The sequence below is a fragment of the Enoplosus armatus genome, chromosome 12 (assembly GCF_043641665.1).
Source record: "Enoplosus armatus isolate fEnoArm2 chromosome 12, fEnoArm2.hap1, whole genome shotgun sequence".
Taxonomy (NCBI): domain Eukaryota; kingdom Metazoa; phylum Chordata; class Actinopteri; order Centrarchiformes; family Enoplosidae; genus Enoplosus; species Enoplosus armatus.
The window spans coordinates 232,471-254,418 of NC_092191.1; the positions used below are offsets into that span (position 1 = coordinate 232,471).

The following is a 21,948-nucleotide window of genomic DNA, read 5'->3' on the forward strand; positions in this document are numbered from 1 at the left end:
CAACTAACACAGACAGGAAATAAAGTCCAAAATAAAAGCCTCTGTGTGTGTGTGTTAGGTCACGTCCTGTCTGTCCAAACACACCTGAGTCCACTGATCCTCAGTGCTGCGTTTTCCTGGTGACCCTGAAGTACACAAACACAGCTGTGTTAACTCACCTGAGGTCGGGGTCAAAGGTCACAGAGCAAGTATCAAACAAGGAGAACACATGTTGAGATGCAACCGGTCGACTGATTCAACTCATTATTGATTTCTTCACATTTCAGTTTAAAAAGAGACAAACGGAATGGAGTCATTCTTTAATCGATCACGAGAATTATTGATTTATCGATTCATCTGTTTTAGATCTCAGCAGAGCTGCAGACTTGAGACTTTAGTCACTCATCTTGATGGATTTAAGACTAAACTTGGACTTGAGACTTGTCTAGCTGGCAGCTCCTGTAGATAATAAACTGATCTGACTTCAGTGTAAATAATCGCAGTGTGAACAGGCTGTTGGTCACGTGTGGGTCATCTCTGTGTTGAAGATCTTTGACTTTCAGACTCACCTGAACCTGTTTGACAGCTGCAGGTAACCAGGAAGTTTATCAGCGTGTCATCAGGCCCAAATGAACAGTTTATTAAAGAAAAAAAACTGGAAGAAACAGACGTGTGAGTCAGCTGCACTGCCGAGTCTGGACCAGGGCCCCCCCAGGGCCCCCTCAGCCCTCAGGTCCCCTGGCCCAGAGCCCGGTAGGCCCTCAGTAATCCATCATGGATCAGTTTTCATAAACTCTGAATCTGAAAGGTAACTGCAGCTAAATAAGATAAAGAAGTTTAAAGTAACATAAAGTACAGTGTAGTAAAAGTACCTCACATACAGTACTTCAGTAACTGGAAGTTACTTTCCTCCTCTGAGGGTTTTTTAAATGCTGGCGGCGTGTTCAGTGATGTCATAGTGATGTCACAGCTCTGTCTATCAGTGTCCTCCTGGTGGAGGGTGTGACCTCATCAGCTGCAGTAAATAGGAAGTCTATCAGTGTTATCTGTGTGTGTGTGTGTGTGTGTGTGTGTCGCTCTCAGTCAGCTGATGGTTCATGCAAGTTTTTATTTTAAACTAAACGTTCAGTTTCTTGAGTCTGAAAAACAGAAAATCAATTCATATTGATCTCCGTCAGTCAATCAATAAAGCATCAAAGAACTGGTAGTTGTGTCAGTCTGCTACTGGTTTCACTGGTGGTTCAACTGGTTTAGTGTGTATTAGTGGATGTGTTCATGACCGTATTTTATAATAATTCAACATGTGCTGTGTGTCATGTGACCATCAACACCATGAGTTCACATGAGGACTAGAGTCTCTGTTCTGAGTCGGATCCAGACTTGAACCATGAACCTGGTGCTGCTTTACTTCAAGTTAACCCAGAGTGATGTCACAGACACAGCGATGATGTCAACATGTTTTATTACTGTAGAGAATCACAGCAGGAAGAGAGTACTGATGACATCACAGCTCTATATGACAGAAGCCCCACCCCCCCCACCAAAAAATAACAAAGCTTCAATAAAAAGCACCAATCACTGCTGACTGTGGAGTCATGTGACCTGTCTGCTAACAGACTGCAGGCTGCTTCCACCCAAGGCATTCTGGGAAAGATTTAAAAAACTTGTTTTCTGCCCTGAACTAAGTCTTAAAGGTGATAATGACACATGACGAGCTCCACCAATCAAACGCTTCAGATTAGAGATAGTTGCGATGTTGTACAGAGTCTGTAAGCCTGTAAGACTCTACTTGGGGCACAACAAGGAGCTTTTAATGTGAAAGACCCAACAGAGATCAAAGGACTGCAAGCTTCACACTCACTTCACACATTTATAGTAATAATAATAATAATAATAATAATAATAATAACAATAATAAAACTTGTCTACATGCATAAACTGAGAGGAAGTCGCCCTCTGCTGGTCGGAGGACCAGGCGACTAGTTACGGTCATGCATCTACTAACTAATAACTAATTGACCGATGTATCAATAGACATATTGACAGTCGTGATGTGGCGCCTCCACTCAGCTGGTGGTCACTCGCGGTACTGCAGCTAAAACTCATTTCTTCATAGACTGCCATTATAAAAGTGATGTGTGTAAACTGCTGACAGAAAACAGCTCAGTTCTTCTTCTTTGTGTTGTGAATGTTAATCCATGAAGGTTTTATATTTGTTACGTCACTACTGAGCATGTGCAAACGCCAACAAAAGTAATAGTGTGAAAAACTGGAGGACTAAGTTTAAGACAGCAGGTATCATCACTGACGTCTCCTCGAAACTAAAATCTGAAAGTGATGTGAACAGCCTGCAGTCTGGACAGGAAGTAGATCTCTGTAGTTCAGCAGTTTTACAGGAAAACAAACAACGAAGAAGAGGAATACTCCACCAAAACAGAACAAAGTGAAATCATAAAAACAGGTTTTTTAAAATAAAGGCTACTTTATATCTAACTTTAACCCCGCCCATCAATGTATTTAACTCCGCCCATTCGGCCCTACCCCATCCCCTCAGTCTCCGCCCCCTCTCCTCCTGTCAGGATCAGCTAATGAAATGCATTCTGGGACCTGTTTCACCACAATAAATTTGGTCTGCAGATAAGTATTTTCATTATCGATTCATCTTCAGCACGTCAGACGGCCATGAAGAACATCAAAGACCAAGCTGATGTTTCCAAACGTCTCAATTTGTCCAATTAAAAGTAAAGAAAAAACAAAATTAGTGATTTTCTATCTCAAAAGTCACAGAAAAACCTCAAATTAAAGAAGCTAACATCAGATTGTTAGACATTTTTGCTTAAAAAACAACTTAAAATGCAAACAATTAGCAAAATAGTCTGCGTTTCACGGTCAACTGAAACTATAAAGTAGAAAATCTGACATCTTCTCAATTAATTGATTAATTTAAGTTTCCTGAAGTGAGACGTCTTCAAACAAAGAGTTCAAGAAGGAACGCCCATCCTCATGAATAAAGTTTGGAGATACAAGGTTTTCCCACAGATGACCAGTTAGTGTATTGATTGGTCGGTTCCTGATCCTGATTGGAGGAGAGCGGCAGGCAGCAGCTCAGCGTGGTGATGTCACAGGTAAAAGGCAAGGGTTAGATTGTTGTGGTCATGTGTGCTGATCAGCGATAATAAAGTGACTCCCAGAGGAGAGAAGAAGAAACATCCATCATCATCATCATCATCATCATCATCATCATCATCATCATCATCGTCACATCTGGAAGGAAAACAGAGACTCAGAGTTATCAGAGAAGAAACATTTATTGTTTATCATTTACCTCAATAATAATAAATCACATATCTTAAATAAAGGGTGAGTCTGTTTTACTGCAGCGAGACACTTCCTGTCTGCTGCTGCTATGCTAACATCCGCTAACATTAGCTGGTCAGATATCAAATTAAAGAACGGTGAGTTTACCAACGAAACACATGCTGGCTTTCATGTGTTCTCTGGCTCCTCCCTCACCGTGATGTCATAGACTCTGAGGTCTACTACGTACGCTGACCAAAGCAGAACTCAGTTTGAGCCTCTCACAGAGCTGCTAGCAGCGTTAGCATCAGCATTAGTGAGCCTGATTAGCAGCAGTGACATGACTCTGTTGACTACAGAAGTCCAATCAGCAGAAGCAGGTTGTGACTGACTGAACTCACCTGTTCAGGAACCCTGTGCAGCCACTTCTCTTTGTCTCCGCCCACCTTCATACAGGAGAACAGGTCACAGACAGACGGCAGCGCCAGACGCTCCTAGAAGGAAACAGGAGGCAAACGGGAGGTAAACGGGATGCAAACAGGAAGTAAACAGGAAGTAAACAGGAAGTAAACAGGAGGCGAACGGAAGGTAAACAGGAAGTAAACAGGAGGTAAACAGGAGGCAAATAGGAGGTTAACAGTCAGGCCGTGGAACAAGAAGACACACAGGTTGAATGCTGGTGGACGGCGTTCAGTATCTCTAAATGACACCGTCATGACACATCTTTGCTGGTCTCTGCGGGTCTGTACTGGTCTGATCCTGTTACCTGAGCCTGACTCCTCTTTTTCAGTAGCCATTTGTCCTCCTCGGCTGCAGGGTGGGCCTGACCTCCTGAAGCAGGAGATGTCTGGCCTGGAAGCACCCAGAGTTCTGGATCCAGAGGGCGCTGGAATGGAGACAAGGAGGAGGAGGAAGGCTTGAACTGGGAGCTGTGCTCCTCCCTGCTAGCCTTTTCCTCCTCAGGAGCCACCCAGCCAGAGAGGGAGGAGTTGAGAGCCTGCAGAGGAGTCCTACAGGAGGAGGTGGTGTTGGTGGGGTGGAGCCAGGCCTCCAGGATGGCCTGAACCTGAAGAGAGACGATACTGAGTTTAATCGGTCACTGATGGACCATCAATAAGGAGACCAGAAACCACATTTGGAGAATAAATGTCACTGAGGAGAGTCAAGATGAAGTACGACACCTTCTGTTCCTGCTCCCTGAGGTGCAGAGTGGTCGGGGCGTTCTTGGCGACAGGGACTCCGTTCTTGTCTCGTCCGTCCTGTCTGAGCAGCCAGAGGCTCAGAGCTTCTCTCCCACAGTTCTCCTCACAGATGCAGTCAGAGTAGGTAGAGCAGACCTCGTTGGCCCTACAGGTCTGCTGCACCGGAACCACGTGCTGGAGCCATGCCTCCAGGGCTGTCGGCGTCACTGAGGTTGCCGGGGGGACAGGGGCAGTGGGAGAGTCGGGGCTGGAGGAGGGCGGGGTTTTCAGGCACTTCAGCTGGCCCAGGTTCTCGATCTCCACGGCCTTGGTGGTCTGGCAGCAAGAGATGCAGTCGGTGGGGGGACGGCTCGAGCCCACCAGCCAATCACTGGACGACCAGCTGTCCTCGAACGGCTTCATCACCTGCCGCCACCGCTCGGCATCTGACATGGCCTCCATGGCAACACTGGGCGGGGTGATGAGCCAGTCGCTCAGATCCTCCTCCTCTTCCTCAGGAGAGACTGTGAACTCTGATTCATCGATCTTCTCGATGGAGAAGGAGGAGCTGCAGCTGCTGTTGGTCCTCTCCCTGCTGACGGGGGTCTGGTCCTGGAAGAGCCATGCCTCCAGGTCCCTGAGCTGACCCCAGGCCTGCAGGAAGTCCACCGAAGCCAGGACTGGACAAGAAGTCTGACACAAACACACAGAAAGTCATTGATCAACAGGAACAAATTCAAATGGCTGACTCATGGCTGCTGCTGGATCATCAACGATAACTGTCTGTACTTCTGTCCAGGAAACCTTCAAGGAATTATTAATAAATTAGTGCTGAAAACTCCTTTGAAAATCAGCAGCAACACATTTTATAATCGATTCATTATTTCAGTAATTTTTCAAGCAATAATGCAAAATACTTCCTGGTTTAAGTTTCTCTAATGTGAACTGATGGCTTTGGGTTTGGGTCTGTTGGACTCCTCGGACTCTGATGGTTGCCTGTCTCACCTTGCTCTCCTTGTGTGACATCAGCCAATCCTGAGGGTTCTTGCTGGACTGGTAACCAACAGGAGCGCTGCTTGCTGGAGGAGTTCCCAGCAGCCAGTCGCCCAGAGCTCCGGCCTCCATCTTCTGAGGAGACACAGATTCACAGTGTGATCACAAACACAAGAACCTGGAGAACCTCTTCAGTCCCTCAGAACTGTTCAGTACAGTGGAACAACTTCACACGAGAACAAACTGTTTATTAGAATCTTTGATACCAGCACTGAACCTGCAGCATTGATGTTTGTTTACTGTTTGTTTACTCTGATGCTTGTATATTCTGGTGTTTGCATCCTGACCTTTCAGCTGTGAGAAACCTGCTGGGTGGAGTTACCTGTTTCTTGGCAGCGATTGGACAACTCTGCACCTGACCTCTCTGGTGGGCGGGACTCTGAGAGGACACACCCTCCACAAGCTACAAACAGGAAGTACAGAAAACACCTGATCAGCATCATGTCTGTCTGTCTGTCTGTCTGTCTGTCTGTCTGTCTGTCTGTCTGTCTGTGTGTGTTACCTGAGCTGTGATGCTGCCAAATGTGGTGATGGCCTGCCTCAGAGAGCGAGCGTCGGCGTGGAAACTCATCTCAGGTGTTTCCTCTGGTGTCAGACTCAGAGAGGACAACCTGCACACACAGGAGAAGAAAACAAACACACCCAGCAGTTACAACACACTCACCTTCATCCTCCTCCTCATCACTGCAGACAGCCCTGTCCTGGACTTCATCATGTTTGAAGTGTCGTGTTGTGTTCAGGGTGTTTTATCTTTAGCTCCACATAACAGTTTTTGGGTTTTGGACTGTCGGATGAAGGGTTAAACATTTTATAGACACCGATTAATCAATAATGAAAATAATTAGCTGCAGGCTTCAAAGTGACCAGTACCTCCTGCTGTCAGACAAATGTAATTAAGTATATATATATATACACACACAACACATATATTATATAAATAGAATATATATATATAATTTAGTGTTTTTATATATTCTTTAATTGCAGGATTATTAATCTGAATTATAGTCTGACTCAAAGCAATCAGCTGTTTCTTCACACATTGATCTCTCAGATTCAGTTCTAGTTCTCTTCAAGTTTTGGAGGTTTTTGGTGGTTTGAGCAGTTACTGAGTGAACGCAGACGTTTCCATCAGACTGAAAACTGTGATGGACATTTTTCACACATTTAAAATGGCAGTTTGGGGCTACAGGACAGAAATGAAAAAGATAAGAGTCATCTAATGATTATTTTCATTATTGATTATTCTGAGGATTATTTTAGTCTATTTAATGTAATACAATTTCCCCCCGGGGATCAATAAAGTATTTCTGATTCTGAAAAAAAAAACAAAAAAAAAACAGTGAAGGATGTCCGTCACAGTCCGAGGGGACGTCTTCAGAGATCCAGTTTACTGTGAAACTGGAACCAGAGAACAGTTGACATGTTTGAACTGAAACGATCAATTGATGATCAAATAGCTGCCGATTCATTTTCTGTCAATCAATTAGTTGATTAATGGTTGCAGCTTTGCATGTGACTGGTTGTGACTGCTTTGTTTCCCTCCTCAGTTCCACAGAGACTCTGGATCACAGGACGTCTCAGGACAGCATCCTGAGCTTAGTCCTGCTGCAGAGCTCAACATGTCAGCAGAGTCTCTGCCAAAGTCTGTCATTAACTCAAGTCTGTCCTCCTCCTCCTCCTCAACCTCCTCCTCCTCCTCCTCCTCCTCCTCAACCTCCTCAACCTCATCATCCTCCTCCGAGTGTCTCTGTTTGATTGTTTCAACTGGTTTAAGGTTCAACTCAACCAGGAAGAAAAACACTCGTGATTCACAATGATTCACTCATACCGTTTAGAATACCAGTACACACGCATTACTGAGCTCTGTGTGTGTGTGTGTGTGTGTGTGTGTGTGTGTGTGTGTGTGTGTGTGTGTGTGTGTGTGTGTGTGTGTAGTTACTTCTCCATGCAGCTGGTCAGCTGGTTGCTCAGGTCGTTGCTGCTGTTGGAGTTCTGCAGCTGATGGACGATCACATCAAACTGACCTCGGAGCTGAAACACACACACACACACACACACACACACACAGTAAAGTGAGAATCAAACTGTCGAGCTCCTGATTGGTCAGAGTCATCATGTAACTGACTTGTTGTTTTATTGATCAGCTGTTTGTAACATTTAAAAAGGTATATTTCTGTTTCATAGTTGGCGTCACAGCTGAGACTACAGTATCCAGTCAGTGACCAGTACGACCAGTACGACCAGTAGAGAGGGAGCACTTACCCAGTGCAGCTGGTGCAGCTGCTGCTGCAGAGTTTCAGTCTTGAGTTGTTCCAGCAGCTCGATCTGACCCAGCAGGTAAACCTCTCTGCAGCGCAGCGCCTCCTGCTGACGACTCACACAGCTCTGCAGCTCCGCTCGCACCTGAGACAGGCAGACAGACAGGTGAGGCAGGCAGGTGAGACAGACAGGTGAGTGAGACAGGCAGGTGAGACAGACAGGTGAGGCAGGAAGAGAGACAGACAGAGAGACAGACAGGGTGTGTCTCTATTTGCTCGTCGAGCTGTGGACCAATCAGATGTTAGAATGTTTTCTTTATTTCTGGTTAATAGCCGATTTTATAATTGAGTTTTCTACGTTTAAACAAAGTCCGTTTGAACATTAAGTGAATCATCATTTGCTGCTTTTCTTTGACTGACGTGACAGAAAATCCATCATTTAGGGTTTTTGGACATTTGAAGACTTCATCTGTGAGAGTTCCTCACCTACGCTTCATCCAGGAAATAAGAAGCAGATGTAGAGTCAGCTGATGCAGTGGTGACATTACGCTCCAGTGTGGAGGCAAACGTATGTGTGTTTGTAATGACGGCTATCTTAGCTTAGCTTAAGTAACAGAAGTAAACAGGACTGGCTATCCGCACTCTAAAGGCACAAAGTGTGTTTGCTGCACACGGTCTCCAGCCTTCTCACCACCTTTGTCTCACAACAATCCAGAGGAGACCCTGACTGGACCGGAGGTAATGAAAACTACGCTGAGATTTACTCCAATCCTAAATACACACACACACACACTGTCAGCTTTTGCACATACTTTTAGCTCTAAATTATGCTATATATCTATATTATTCTACTGTTGAATGGGAGCACCGGTACTGTACAATTTCCCCCCGGGGATCAATAAAGTATTTCTGATTCTGATTACCTGAGGCTGCAGAGGAGGTACGGATATGCTAGAACACAGTAGAGTCCAGTAGAGTCCAGTAGATGAAGCTGATCTCAGTCTGTCAGTGATATGAACTCGTCTCTCTCTCTCCTCCACTCTTTTATATACTGACTCTACCACACCCTGCTCTGTCTCTCTCTCCTGCTTTATATGCTGACTCGACCAGCTCCACCTCCACACACACGTTTCTTTGTACCGTCAAAACACTCACACACACACACACACACACACACACACACACACACACACACACACACACGTAACGTGACCAAAGCCGTCAACAGTTAATTGAGCCTGGGTTACCACGGTGACCGCAGGAGCAGGACCAAACAACGGGAGGAATTAAGGTGTTTTTGGTGTTTCTCACACACACACACACAGGTTTCACTGGTGGTAATCGTTTTGTCCTTCAAACACCAGAAAATATTCAAAATGTCCGTCTCCGTTTCTCAGCATCGAACACGTCTTCTTCATCATTATCATCTTGTGAACTTTTCTGGTGTCTCTTTTTATTTTATTTAGTCTTCGTTTAACTCTGACGGACTGAAACATTTTCAGTTTCAATAAAATGTTATTGAGCTGTTGCCGACAGGAGTGACAGTCAGGTGACTGTCAGGTGACTAACGTGTTTTTCCTGCACGTGGTCTCAGCTGGTTCTCCTCAACATGTTGATGTGTAAGGACATTCAGTTTGTCTTTATATTTTAAACACCAAAGCAAACAAAGCAGAACAAAATGGCCGTCTGTTATAAGGTCCTGACCTCTCTAGTGTTTTCCCTCAGCTGCTGCTCGGCCTTCATCACGCCGTTGATGGCGTCCTCCAGCTGTTCCTGGGCCTGCCGGCACTGCTTCAGCCCACTCGCTGAGGCCTCCACCGACGGCATCCTAGACAGGAAACAGGAAATGGACGGACACAGCGTCAAAACAAAACAGGTCAAACAGGATCTGTACTGAAGTTAAAACACTTCACAGTTCAGCTCAGATCAGTCTGGTGTCACTGAAACAGCTGATCAGCAGCGTAACATCGAGGCTGTTGGGGCCCGAAGGTCTGTTAACACATATGGTCCGACCCCTCTCATGTCCCGGTCTCCGTTCAGTCTGCTGTGGCTTTTGTTGTCCTTTCTCACTTCCACACAGACAGTGAAACAAACTTTCTCTTCTGCTTTCTTGACTAACGCTGGCCTCTTTCCTCATCCTTCACTTCTGCTTTTCACTTTGCTTCCATGATTACAGCGTTTGTTTTTCTGATCATTTTCCATGTTGAAGGTTTTATAAGTTCAACACTGTTCGACACATATACATTATATTTTCTTTGGGCTATGTGTATGCTGCAGTGAGGTCAGTACACATCGTTAAGACAAAGTATTGTTCCTTACCTCGTTTGTATTTTTGATTAGTTTTTATGTTTCATTAATTCTCCCTCAGAGTAAAACATTTACAACAACTGTTTATGGAGTATGAAGAGAATGAAGAGAGTCCAACATGAAGTGTCGACACACATCTCGACAGACTGCAGCCTGAACACACAGGCGAGTCTGTTCAAGTCTTTTGGACAGGCGAGTCTGTTCGAGTCTGGCGGACAGGCGAGTCTGATGGACAGGCGAGTCTGTTCGAGTCTGGTGGACAGGCGAGTCTGTTCGAGTCTGGCGGACAGGCGAGTCTGATGGACAGGCGAGTCTGTTCGAGTCTGGCGGACAGGTGAGTCCTGACAGGAGGAGGACTAATGCAGCACCTATTTGTTCAGGCGTTTCTATTTTTCTGTTCACGGTGTGCCTGACTCAGCTGACTGCAGATCAGTGGTTGGTTCAGTCGGCTGTGTTGTGGGCAAAGCCTCAGCGGACATTCATGGTGTTTGTGAACAGAGCTGCATTGTGCTCTGGGATTGGTCAGATGGCTGGTTGGTCACCAGGATCGACTGGGATTAAACCAGTCAGACCACTGAACCATTTTCAGACACAACAGTCCTCACAAATACAGATACATCAGACACACTTTAAGTACTTTCATTTAAACGCAACATTGTGAAGAAAACATCCCTTATTCTCTCTGTGGTCTTTTATTTTGAAATGTGTTGCAGCCACGTGATCCAGGTGTTGTCACCTGTCTGAAACTGAGCAAACTCATGTTGTCTTTCCTTGGTGTTGGTGGGAGTGGGCGTGGCCTCAGGGTGCGGCGCTGCTCCTCTATCAGCTGTAAACAGCCGCTGATAAGAAACACGCTTCACTTTCTCACTGAGGAAAAACAACCACGTGACCTCTGACCTTCAGACTGTGCTGCTGTGTGTATCACTTCTGTTAATATCTGACCATGTTGTCTTTGTCCTCACCACAACGTGTCTCAGCTGGAGGTCTGAACTCAGTTTGTCAGTTTAACAAAGTATAAAGCTGCTAGGAAGCAAAACACAAGAGAAATGACACCAAAACACTTTTTATAGTGATAATTACTAAAAATATTACCATAGAACAGTAATAGCAAATGTCTTGTTTTGTCCAAACCCAGAGATTCCGTTTAATATCAAGATTCATACACCTGAAAATATCCACATCTGAGAAGTTTAAACCAGTGGACTTTAACAAATATTCAAATACACAAGCATTTCAGCTCTCCTATAGAACAGTTCAAGGATGTAAAAAATGTTGTTTCACTGTTTATACAAACAAATGTAAGAAATAAAACTATAATACAGTCTGTTTACATGTGAAGTGATTTTATGTCCGTCTGTTAATTGAGGATGGGGTGTGAAGTGTTGACAAGCTGACAGATCAATACTTTTTGAAGATATATCAGAAGCTGATTATTTCAAACGTTTCAAACTGAATTTAAAGAGACATCAACACAACTAGAATTGTTTCTTTGTGTGTGATGGTGTCTGTCAGCTGATCTACGTGAACTAAAAACATGTCTGATGTGGAAACACATGAAACATCACAAAAGTTCAGTCTCTTCAAGTGAAACTAAAAGTTTTATTCTGCATGTGTTACAGCTATTTTCATGAATAATTCATCTGTCCATTACGTTTTCAAAGTGATCAATTCATCTGTCTATGCTTCATGCTTGAAATTTGACTTAATGATCCAAATTGTTGAAGATTCATTTGTTGATTGATCATCAACAATATCAATAATCCATAATCACAACGTCTCTAATAACTCAACCTGCAGATGTGCGCAATTTTAATATGATCTTTAATTTAAATATTAACAGTAATTGAAAGTAGCGAAGTACATTTACTCCAGCACTGAGGTACTTGTACTGTATTTGAGTATATTCAGATCATGTTACTTTACTTTTATCTGACAGGTGAAGCTACTGGTTTCTAAAACCTCTGATCTGATTTAACTGTATATAAAGTAGTTTAAATCATCTGAATCATACGACTACACATTAATACATCTGTAATATTTAGTGTGATAATCGGGGGCCAGTTTTCTGCATATCAAGTACTTTCGCTTTGGATATTTAAATACATGTCGCTGTAGTTTGATTTAAGTTAGGATGTGAGAATGCAGGTTTGTCACTTGTACATTATGCTCTGAGTCGTTCCTCCAATAGTGAATATTAGCATGTAACGTCTTACTGAGGCCTAATAATTAACTTTTTATTTTCCTTTTAGATATTAGAGTTGTTGTCTGAGTTTATATAATGACGACAATACTGCAGGTTCTTTGGATCAAATCTGCATCTTATATAATCAATAACTCAATAACACAGCCATGTGGAGGCTAACCCGGCAGCTAAAATGGCGAATAAAGTCGGTATATTCTCTGTTATCGTACCTCATGCTGATGACTCCGTGACAATAAAACACCACTAAAAAATCCACGACCGTCTTCGGCTCCGAGTTCAACCGCCGACAATTAACTAAAACCGGTAACTGTTTCTCTCCTGCGGTCGGAGCTCAGAGGAATGAGGAAACTATGATCTGACTGTCCGCCATCACTGCCTGTCGACCCGCACGTCCACACTCACACCGTAGGGGAGGGCCCCGCAGAGGGGGCCGAAGAACACCGTGAGCTGCTGCTGTATAATCTAGTCTGACTTAAACACCAATATTACATCTATTAGTGATTAACCAAGATGTGACAGAGGCCAGTGTATACAGCTGATAACTCGGTTTCATATTAACCCAGAATAAACGTGACAAGCAGCTGTCTCAGTTCAGCTCGCCAAACTCCGTACAAAAGCACTGGATGTTTATATTTGTTCAAGTTTGTTCGACAGAGTGCATAGCTGGCCGAACAACTTCACACTTTCTCTAAATCTCAAATGTCTCCGAGTAAACTCGGTTTACAGATAATCCACCTGCAGCACTTTACTTTAATAAAATATCTACTTTAAAAGTCGGAGCCCAGCACTCACTCTCTGCTGTGAGTTTCACTGGAAGGGGGCAGTGAGAATGACAGAGGAACCACATCTAAAAGATGACATCTTGATACAGGTGACATTGATCGGCGAATTATGAGTATGCCGAATTACAGAGTGGATTCTAGTAATGTGTAAAAGATTTAAAAACTAAACCTCCACCACCAAAACCTTAACGATGAGCGGGGGACTTTAAAATTAGAGTTGTTATGGAGTGAATTTAGTTTTAAAACACAAGAACGTAAGTATCGGGTGAAAATCAATATACATTTCAGAACTATTGGGATGGGATAATTAAGACCTTCTTAAAGAGCCGAAAACGCTTACTTATCTTGGGTTTTGTCACCAACTGGAGGTCATAGTGTGTTTTTAGCTAAGCTAGCTCGGCATTTCACATTACAGATTTTAGCTATCGGCAGGAACGTTATTGAAAACACTAACAACGCGATAAACCTTTTTAACCAATATCAAAAACACATTTTCCTAAAGCTGAGAAAACACCTGCTTTGCAGTTGTCAGAGTTAGCAGCTAGCTTACGTGGATCACCGTTAGCCTTTATGGTCACATCGGCAGGTCAGCTGAGCTAGCTGCGCCAACAAGCTGACATTTTGGAAGTGAAGAGAGCCGTTTTCTGAGCCGCAGATAGGTGAACTCACCGTGTGCCTTTGCTGTGGACTCTCAACTTCGATGTCATAAATAATCCAAGTTAGTTCGGTGACTCGTTAAACCGAAAAAGAGATCCGTCAAAGGTCGGTGTTTCCCACCAGCTTGTACCCAATGTCAAGATCACGTCAAGGAAAAATTATACATATGCAGCTATGTAGAAGTCTCGCGAGAGCAACATCCCGTTGGAGTAAGACAGAGAGCGGGACTGTCCCCTGCTGGTGACACTGGCTGTAACTGCAGCCTGTTTATTATTTTATAGGATTTCCGGTGGTCTCCAACCGTTTGGCTTGTGACCTCTAGTATAAATCAGTGTGGTTGTGTCTCCCCGTCATGTTTCAGATATCTTTGAGTTGTTGCCAGGTTCATCAGAGACATTTCTCCTCAAACGTCACACATGGTTTCATTTCAATAACTGTTCAAATAAAGAAAAGTCAAAAAACTGAAAACAGATTTAGGTATTAGAAATTCTCTCCCATTAATCTTCTCACGACCCTTTGGAGGGGCTCGACCCCTGATGTATTTAGCTGATTCTGTATTTTAAATGCAGGACTTGTACTTGTAATTGAGTATTTTTAAATGACATAGTTTTACTTCTTCCACCTTTGGTTTTGAATAGATTTGCCAACAAATCATACAACTGACAATCTCACACATAGAATACATCACTCCTCACAAAGTGGAAAAACCGACCATTTGGGTTTGTTTTTATCTAAAACTGTTTAAAGTGTAGTTTTGGACTTGTGTGAAAAATAGCCTACTCAAAAATAATTGTTGTTAATAAATTACACCTTAAAACATTATTTTAGAGACAGAGGAGAGCACACACCCCCTGAGAAAAAATAGTTTAACTAGAGCTCTGATAAAAATTTAGAATCGTTATTTCATTATTGATCATATATTTGAGGAAGTGACCACTGTACACTTAACAAAGTTATTTATGGTGTTTAGTAAAACACTATCTATTGAATAATGTGCAAAAAGTTTTACAAGCATTCTTATTTTTAGAGCACAACGTTGTATTCATGTACTGCTTGGTGAATTTCAAGGAATAAAAATGGTTTGTTATTGGAGAACTCAGATTTATGTGTTTTGCTAACAATAAAATTTGATTAATAATCTCGTACTCAATAATCAGTTAAACCAAAAGGTTCACGTTCATAAGAAAGGGAACATTGACATTTATGTTGATATACGGGCTCACCGACAACACGAGAATCTCGCGAAGCTAGGACGGGGATGGAATTTGGAAGGGATTTTAGGGATGGGTGAGAAAATGAGGCAATGTTGTTTATCTTAAAGATACAAGATTAGATGGTAAGATATAGGTTTTGTTTATTTATTTATTTATTTTCTTTTTTCTTACTGCTTAATTTCTTTGCTGTAACAAGAAGTACGTAAAATCCGGCTGCGACACATGTATCTATTCACGTTGGTTTGCGATCCGCCATTAAATCAGAGAAGAAGAAGAAGAAGAATCTCGCGACATTTCGCCTCCACGTCGCCTCAGCCCACAGAAACGTCATCGCGCAGTCAGAGAGCAGGATCGGCTGTTTGTGACGTAGATTTTAGAGACCAAAACATCTGATTTTTCATTATTTCTGTGGCGATTAAGCTCTACCAGTCAGCTGAGAGGACATTCACACAGCCACAGAACCGGGTCAAACACGTTAAAGTACCTGGTGAACTGCCACTGGGGGGAAAATGTCTGCGGGCTCCGGGAACAGAAACACGAACACGGAACCATGGGGAAGCTTCGATGATAACCTCATCCAGGTGAACTAACATTCTAACCACACAGCTAACACGTTAACTAACCTGCTAACAGGAGAACTAACCGATCAGCTAACGTGGTAACAAGGAAAGCCGAGCTAACTTACCAGGCTAGGTTAGCTGCTAATAGGCGAACTAACCTGTAAGACATGTTGACTAGCATAGCTAAAATAATCCACCAAGCTAACCTGAAGACAACACGCAGGCTAACCTAACCTGCTAACAGACGCTCCGAACTGTAGAGTATTTAAAACTGCAAAATAAGAACGTTTATGTTAAACACAGTAACCCCTCTGAAGGCAGCTGGGCAGGTACACATGTACACAAATCACACATGACTGACGTCATGGTGGTGGAAGGAGTATTCATACGTACGTAAGTAAAAGTATCAATACAACAATGTTACAAGTAAAAGTCCGGCATTCTTAATCTTACTTACACACGAGACACAACTACACACTGAACTTGGCTGATTTAAGAGCTTTAGACCTCTAAATCACAACGTTGTCATGCTGATTTATTAATTGGTTAATTAATCTATTGTTCTAAATATCTGGTTAAAATGGCTGTTAACCCTGTGGGTCTCTCCTGTGTTTGCTGTGTTGTGTTCAGGGCAGCGGCTCAGCGGTCGTGGACATGGAGAACATGGACGACACGTCGGGCTCCAGCTTCGAGGACATGGGAGAGATGCACCAGAGGATGAAGGAGGAGGAGGAAGTGGCGGCCGAGGCGGCAGCCACTGAGGACGACGTCGCAGAAGACGGAGAGTTTCTGGGCATGAAGGGGTTAAAGGGCCAGCTGGGCCGACAGGTGGCGGACGAAGTGAGTCCAGACAGCAGCTGAAACACTGCTTATCTGACAAGAAGCATGACTGTGACCCCTCAATATGTAGATCTGTAGGTAACACTTTAACCCTGTATTACTTTAACCCTATCTCAATAAACTAAGACACGCTGAGGTCTTCTACTCCTTACGTCAGTCTGAAGTCAAAGGTCTCGGTGCCCCTTTGAGTTGATCAACAGATGATTTAACAGTGATTCAGCAGTTACTACTGTACCTGAACGCATCCTGTTAAAACACATACAGCGCACCGAAGCTGCTGCTGCAAACATGCTAACGTGTTCCACGTCCTGTGTAGGTACAATATAAATAAATCTTTATTGAACAAAATGATGGACAATCATCCACCTGCCAAAGAGGCGTCAACGACAGCAAACAGTGAGACTGTTAAAGTAAGTAGAATAAATAGAATCATAAAAACGGAGGTGGATAGAAAAGGCTACATCTTCTGAAGGAAAGTGATGAGATGTTGCAGTACCTGAAGTCATTTTTTGTAGCTTAAAGGTGAAACCTGAAGGGTTTGAAGTGCCATTGAATTAAAATGAAAAACACAATGTAAAGAGATGAAAGCAGCTGAGGGGTCAACATGAATGAAACATTGTTATTTACTAACTACCTGTGTGATGCGGTCAGGTGTGGCAGGCGGGAAAGCGTCAGGCCTCTAGAGCTTTCAACCTGTACGCCAACATCGACATCCTGAGGCCATACTTTGACGTGGAGCCGGTGCAGGTCCGCAGCAGGTGGTACCCTCCACTTTCTGTCAGGTATTTCCTGTTTAGTCTGATGCTAACTGATGATAACTGATGCTAACTGTCTCCTCTCAGGCTGATGGAGTCCATGATACCTGTCCGCATGATCAACTTCCCCCAGGTACTCACTTCTACTTCCTGTCTCTTCTCAAGTTCAGCCTGACGGAAACAGGTCTGACTGCTCACATGAGCTCCAGACTTATCCTGGGTCAGTTTGTCAGGTTCATTCAAGACAAGCTTTTCACAAGAAGAGCTGCTTTTCTGAGACATCTTTATGAAACACCCTTCTGGTGTTCAGGTCCAGGTCCAGGTCCAGTCCTCTGACAGTTTGTACTTCCTGTGTGTAGAAGATCGCAGGTGAGCTGTATGGTCCTCTGATGCTGGTCTTCACTCTGGTGGCGATCCTGCTGCACGGCATGAAGACGTCAGGAACTGTCATCGTAAGAACACACACACAGTGATACTCCTGAAAACACTAAACAATATCTACTCTGTAGTCCTTTGATGTTACTGATGTGTGTGTGTGTGTGTGTTACAGAGGGAGGGGACCCTGATGGGAACAGCTATAGGAACATGTTTTGGGTACTGGCTCTGTGTTTCCTCCTTCATCTACTTCCTGGCGTACCTGGTCAACGCTCAGATCACCATGCTGCAGATGCTCTCCCTGCTGGTCAGTGACAGTACTGCACACACACACACACACACACACACACACACACAGTACACACAGAACACACAGTATGCAGTACACTTTCTGTTTGGTAGTTAAGATCACGTTTTGCATCTGCAGTTCCCATGATGCTTTGGGGGATGTAAACAGAAAGTATAATATTAGCTGTGGGCTACATTGTCTCCATTTAGTCCAGTTGTCTCCTTTTCAAAGTGTCAGGATGAGCTATTAGCAGCTGATCCTGAGTCAGTGGATGTTATCACAGGTGAGTGAACTGACCTGGATGAAGCGTCTGCAGAGCAAAACAACAAAACGTATAACTAATATGATAAAAGTTTCTAAAGAGATAAGATGGAGCCTCCTCTCCTCTCCTCCCCTACTGCCAGGGTTACGGTCTTTTTGGTCACTGCGTGGTCCTTCTCATCACCTACAACATCCACTTCCACTTCCTGTTCTACGTCCTGTGGCTGCTGGTTGGAGGATTGTCCACTCTGCGCATGGTGAGGACTATGTTTCCCATCAGCCCCCTGTTCTCCCTCAGCTGTGAGCTAACCTGGTCTCTGTGTCTCGTCCTCTGTCAGGTAGCGGCTCTGCTGTCTCGTACGGTGGGTCAGACTCCTCGTCTTCTCCTCTGTGGGACTCTGTCTGTCCTCCACATGCTCTTCCTGCTCTACCTTCACTTCGCCTACCACAAGATCGTAGAAGGTCAGAGGCTTTATATTGGCATTCTTATCAGGGGTGTAATGGGGCAGGACGTTACCCAAACAATTTCTGTCAAGTCTATTTATGTCGACTACTGTCACATGGAACAGAAGTTATAGAGTGGGTTTTACCTGGAATGTTTTGGCAGCGCACCGGTTGTTGTCCATCAGCTGTAGCTGAAGAGACAATGAGCCTTCACGTGTTAGTCAGCCTGCTGGTCCTGTATGAACCAGCTCAGGAGTCATCAACAGCTCAGAGTCTTGGATGGAGCATCACTGATATTTGTGTTATGTATTTATTTTTATTGACAATATGTCAGTATTTGAGTGCATTAACTGTTACAATAAGAATTATGGCCACTGAGCCACTGTTAAATGCTTACTTTTTTAAAAATGAATGACAGCAATTATATTCTCTACATTTGTGTTTTCCCTGCTGTGTCTAAAATGTACTGAACCGTAAATGTTGTGTACCGTTACACTCCTAATTATTATATATAAAATACATCATTCACTGAGGTCATGTGACTGAGTGTCATGCTGCTGTCAGAGTGAGACCTCCTGTTATTTTGGTTTCAGGGCTGCTGGACTCCCTGGAAGGACCCAACATGGCTCCCATGCAACGTGTGGCCAGAGACGTGCCTGAACTGACACTCAACGCCACAGTGAGGAGCCTGGGGGTCCTGCTGAGGACTCACTGAGGCCCCCCCACACACATAGAGTGAAGCATCTCTTCCTGTCAAAGTCGATCAGTTTTCTCTCTGAATTCTTCTGTTGATGTTTGCACATTTTCCTTCTGTCTGTAATGTTTTTGGTTTTTTATTCCCACGTTCACATGTATTTATAGTTTCTGTACAGAGACTCAAATAAACTTTATGAACTTAATGAGCTTTAATACACAACAGATTCTTTCTCTACATTTTGGTACTTTTTATATATCAGCTACATTTCTCATTTTTAAGTAAACGGTCATAAATGGTGGTGCAGCCTATGAACAAAATATTTTTTTTAAAACTTTATTTTGAAAGGTATATCAGGAAGTGTCTTGTCAAGCACGAAAAACGGAAACAAAGATTTTGGAAAATATGAAGTTATTGCTCTGTAAGTCCTGTGCGGAGCCCCCCCCCCCCCCCCGGGTACCGCCTCAGTCTGCACCAATCAGAGGTTGGGGAGTTTGGATTCCACCAATCAAAAAAAACATTTTCTTTACAGCCGTGTACCTGCGAGACTCAGGGTACGTTACGTATGGTGGAACGTCACCACCACACAGAGCCTCGTTTGCGTCCAGCGCGGGAAACGGCGGCAGGAAGACGCGACTCAGACAGAGAGATAAACAGAGAGACAGACAGGATGAAGGTGTATTTCTGCGGGAGTATACGCGGCGGGAGAGATGACGTGCACGTTTACCGGAGGATCGTTCAGAAGCTGCAGAGCTACGGGACCGTGCTGACCGAGCACGTGAGCAGCACAGAGGTCACCGAGAGAGGTCAGAGGTCAAACACAGTACTACACACTGAGTACACACAGTACAACACAAACAACAAAGAACGTTGACTTCTTGTTTACTACTAACAGTGTACTATAAAAATAAGTAGGTACTACATACTGTGTACAATAAGTATTTAGTCTACACTTTTACTAAAGTAAAATTTTGAATGCAGTACAGAGTCTTTATACACTGCGATACTTCTACTTTTACTACTTTAAGTAAAAGATTAAAATACTTCCTGCACTGCTGCTTAAAACGTGATTGATGGATCAATAATCAGTTAATAAACAGTTTCAGTTCTGGGTCTGATCACTGATGAATTCTGGGTCATGTAGTCGTTCACACAGTGAGACGGACTGAAAAACCCCAAATATAAGAAAATACTTTGTAAAAACACAAACAGGTGATCAGAACATCATAAAGGTTGTGACAGCACCGGCCTCAAGGCCTATTGTCTGATTAGTAGGTTTTTGGGATCTGGGGAGTGACTTATCAGGAGTTATGGCTGACACCTGGGTTGGTGTGACGCCTCACCTATTTATATAGGTGCCTGAGCAGCCAGTCTCTCTCTCCTCCCTGGGTTGGTTGGTTTCGTTTTGTTTTCTTACACCTGTACATCCGCACACTGCACACATTACTGATGGACTGACTGCAGATTTAAGGTAGTTTTCTTAAATACATTTATTTTACTTTAAAGAGTATTGTGTGGTCTCCACATTCCTTTGAGCCAGGTCGTGACAAGGTTAAGACTGGATAACAAACTGACCAGGGCCAGACCAGGTTCCTCAGTTCTGAATAAACTAAACTGTACAACAGTTTTATTACTTTGAGTTAAATGATGATGTCAGCAAAGAAAAACTATAAAGTATTCTTTACATAAATGTTGACTCGTGTGTGTGTGTGTGTGTGTGTGTGTGATGTCACTGAGCTGCTGTGCTGTGATTGGACAGGAGAGGACGCCACAGCAGCAGGAGAACGAGCCATTCATGACCGGGACATGGACTGGCTCCGACAGTCTGACGGTGAGACTCTGATCCCTTGATTGATTATTCGGGTGCTTTTTCCCTGAGTCGTGTCTGCAGGTGTGTGAGACCTCTGACCTTTGTTTGTTCAGTCATCGTGGCGGAGGTGACGCAGCCGTCTCTGGGCGTCGGCTACGAGCTCGGCCGTGCCGTCGACATGAAGAAGAAAATCTTCTGTCTGTTCAGACCGTCGTCAGGACGCAGTGAGGACACTTCCTGTTTCCTTCCCTCCTTCTCTAACCTGACTGCTTTACATCGGTTGCATTCCAATTCCATTAACAGTGTCCTCGTTTCCTTCAATCATTTCATTCGTTTCATTTAATCATCCAGATTATGATTCTGTCACAAGTCCAGTATTCAAACTTATTACTTGAGTAAAAGTACAAAAGTATTGGCATCAAAATATACTTAAAGTACTCATTATAAGTACCTCAACATCTCAACATGAAATTACTTTGTAGATGTTACTTGTCCAGTGATGAAGCGTCTCCCCACCCCCCCCCGACAGGTCTCTCGGCCATGATTCGAGGAGCTGATGACGGCGGGCTCTTCGTGGTGAGAGACTACAGCGAGGACGAGGTGGAGAACATTCTGGACGAGTTCTTCAACAAACTGAAGAGAACCTGAAGATTCAGTTTGTTGGTGCTGACTCAATAAAGTTGAAGTGCAGAATAAAAGCTGCCTGTATAGTTTGTTTCTACCTGAACAGGTGAGTTGAGCTGCAGGTAAATTCACCTGGTCCCACCAGGAGACAGTGGAGAGGAAAAACTTCCTTTAAGGCGTGGAAACCTCAAGCAGAACCAGACTCTAGGCTGGGGGGGGGTCATCTGCATCTGAGAGGGGGAGAGACGCATAGAGACACTGACTGACACACAGACAGACATAGATAGAGACACAGACAGACAGACATACACAGAGACACAGACAGATGTAGAGACACAGACAGACAGACAATAAACTTGTAG

General features: G+C 43.9%; 3 protein-coding genes across 3 annotated transcripts; 2 read left to right on the forward strand and 1 right to left on the reverse strand.

The window, feature by feature from the left end:
* Positions 1–1,424: 1,424 nt before the first annotated feature.
* On the reverse strand, positions 1,425–13,861 carry ncoa4 (nuclear receptor coactivator 4). The gene is made up of 11 exons (XM_070916287.1): positions 13,733–13,861; positions 9,476–9,599; positions 7,776–7,916; positions 7,453–7,544; positions 6,013–6,121; positions 5,833–5,913; positions 5,463–5,585; positions 4,458–5,150; positions 4,043–4,342; positions 3,678–3,770; positions 1,425–3,243 (listed from the first exon to the last, which is right to left on the reverse strand). The coding sequence occupies exons 1-11, from the start codon at positions 13,768–13,770 to the stop codon at positions 3,238–3,240; spliced, it is 1,800 nt and encodes a 599-aa protein (XP_070772388.1). The 5' UTR covers positions 13,771–13,861; the 3' UTR covers positions 1,425–3,237.
* Positions 13,862–15,279: 1,418 nt separating this feature from the next.
* Positions 15,280–19,357, forward strand: yipf3 (Yip1 domain family, member 3). Its single transcript, XM_070916143.1, has 9 exons — positions 15,280–15,515; positions 16,125–16,334; positions 16,986–17,092; positions 17,177–17,222; positions 17,449–17,541; positions 17,640–17,771; positions 18,158–18,271; positions 18,353–18,476; positions 19,052–19,357. Exons 1-9 carry the CDS (start codon positions 15,444–15,446, stop codon positions 19,171–19,173), a joined length of 1,020 nt encoding a protein of 339 aa, XP_070772244.1. The 5' UTR covers positions 15,280–15,443; the 3' UTR covers positions 19,174–19,357.
* A 341-nt stretch (positions 19,358–19,698) lies between these two features.
* Positions 19,699–21,654, forward strand: dnph1 (2'-deoxynucleoside 5'-phosphate N-hydrolase 1). The gene is made up of 4 exons (XM_070916411.1): positions 19,699–19,958; positions 20,912–20,983; positions 21,076–21,186; positions 21,492–21,654. Exons 1-4 carry the CDS (start codon positions 19,718–19,720, stop codon positions 21,608–21,610), a joined length of 543 nt encoding a protein of 180 aa, XP_070772512.1. The 5' UTR covers positions 19,699–19,717; the 3' UTR covers positions 21,611–21,654.
* The last annotated feature ends 294 nt before the right edge of the window (positions 21,655–21,948 follow it).

Bases quoted from the DNA above. Each gene is read 5' to 3' on its own strand.
- ncoa4 (XM_070916287.1), bottom strand. From the start codon at position 13,770: ATGACATCGAAGTTGAGAGTCCACAGCAAAGGCACACG. The intron at 7,917-9,475 runs GTCAGGACCTTA...TGCCTGTCTCAG, and splicing joins TGAGGGAAAACACTAGAGAG to GTGCGAGCGGAGCTGCAGAG. The intron at 7,545-7,775 runs GTAAGTGCTCCC...TGTGTGTTTCAG, and splicing joins AGCTGCACCAGCTGCACTGG to CTCCGAGGTCAGTTTGATGT.
- yipf3 (XM_070916143.1), top strand. From the start codon at position 15,444: ATGTCTGCGGGCTCCGGGAACAGAAACACGAACACGGAACCATGGGGA. The intron at 17,093-17,176 runs GTGGTACCCTCC...GTCTCCTCTCAG, and splicing joins CCGGTGCAGGTCCGCAGCAG to GCTGATGGAGTCCATGATAC. The intron at 18,272-18,352 runs GTGAGGACTATG...GTCCTCTGTCAG, and splicing joins GATTGTCCACTCTGCGCATG to GTAGCGGCTCTGCTGTCTCG.
- dnph1 (XM_070916411.1), top strand. From the start codon at position 19,718: ATGGTGGAACGTCACCACCACACAGAGCCTCGTTTGCGTCCAGCGCGG. The intron at 19,959-20,911 runs GTCAGAGGTCAA...GTGATTGGACAG, and splicing joins CACAGAGGTCACCGAGAGAG to GAGAGGACGCCACAGCAGCA. The intron at 20,984-21,075 runs GTGAGACTCTGA...TTGTTTGTTCAG, and splicing joins CTGGCTCCGACAGTCTGACG to TCATCGTGGCGGAGGTGACG.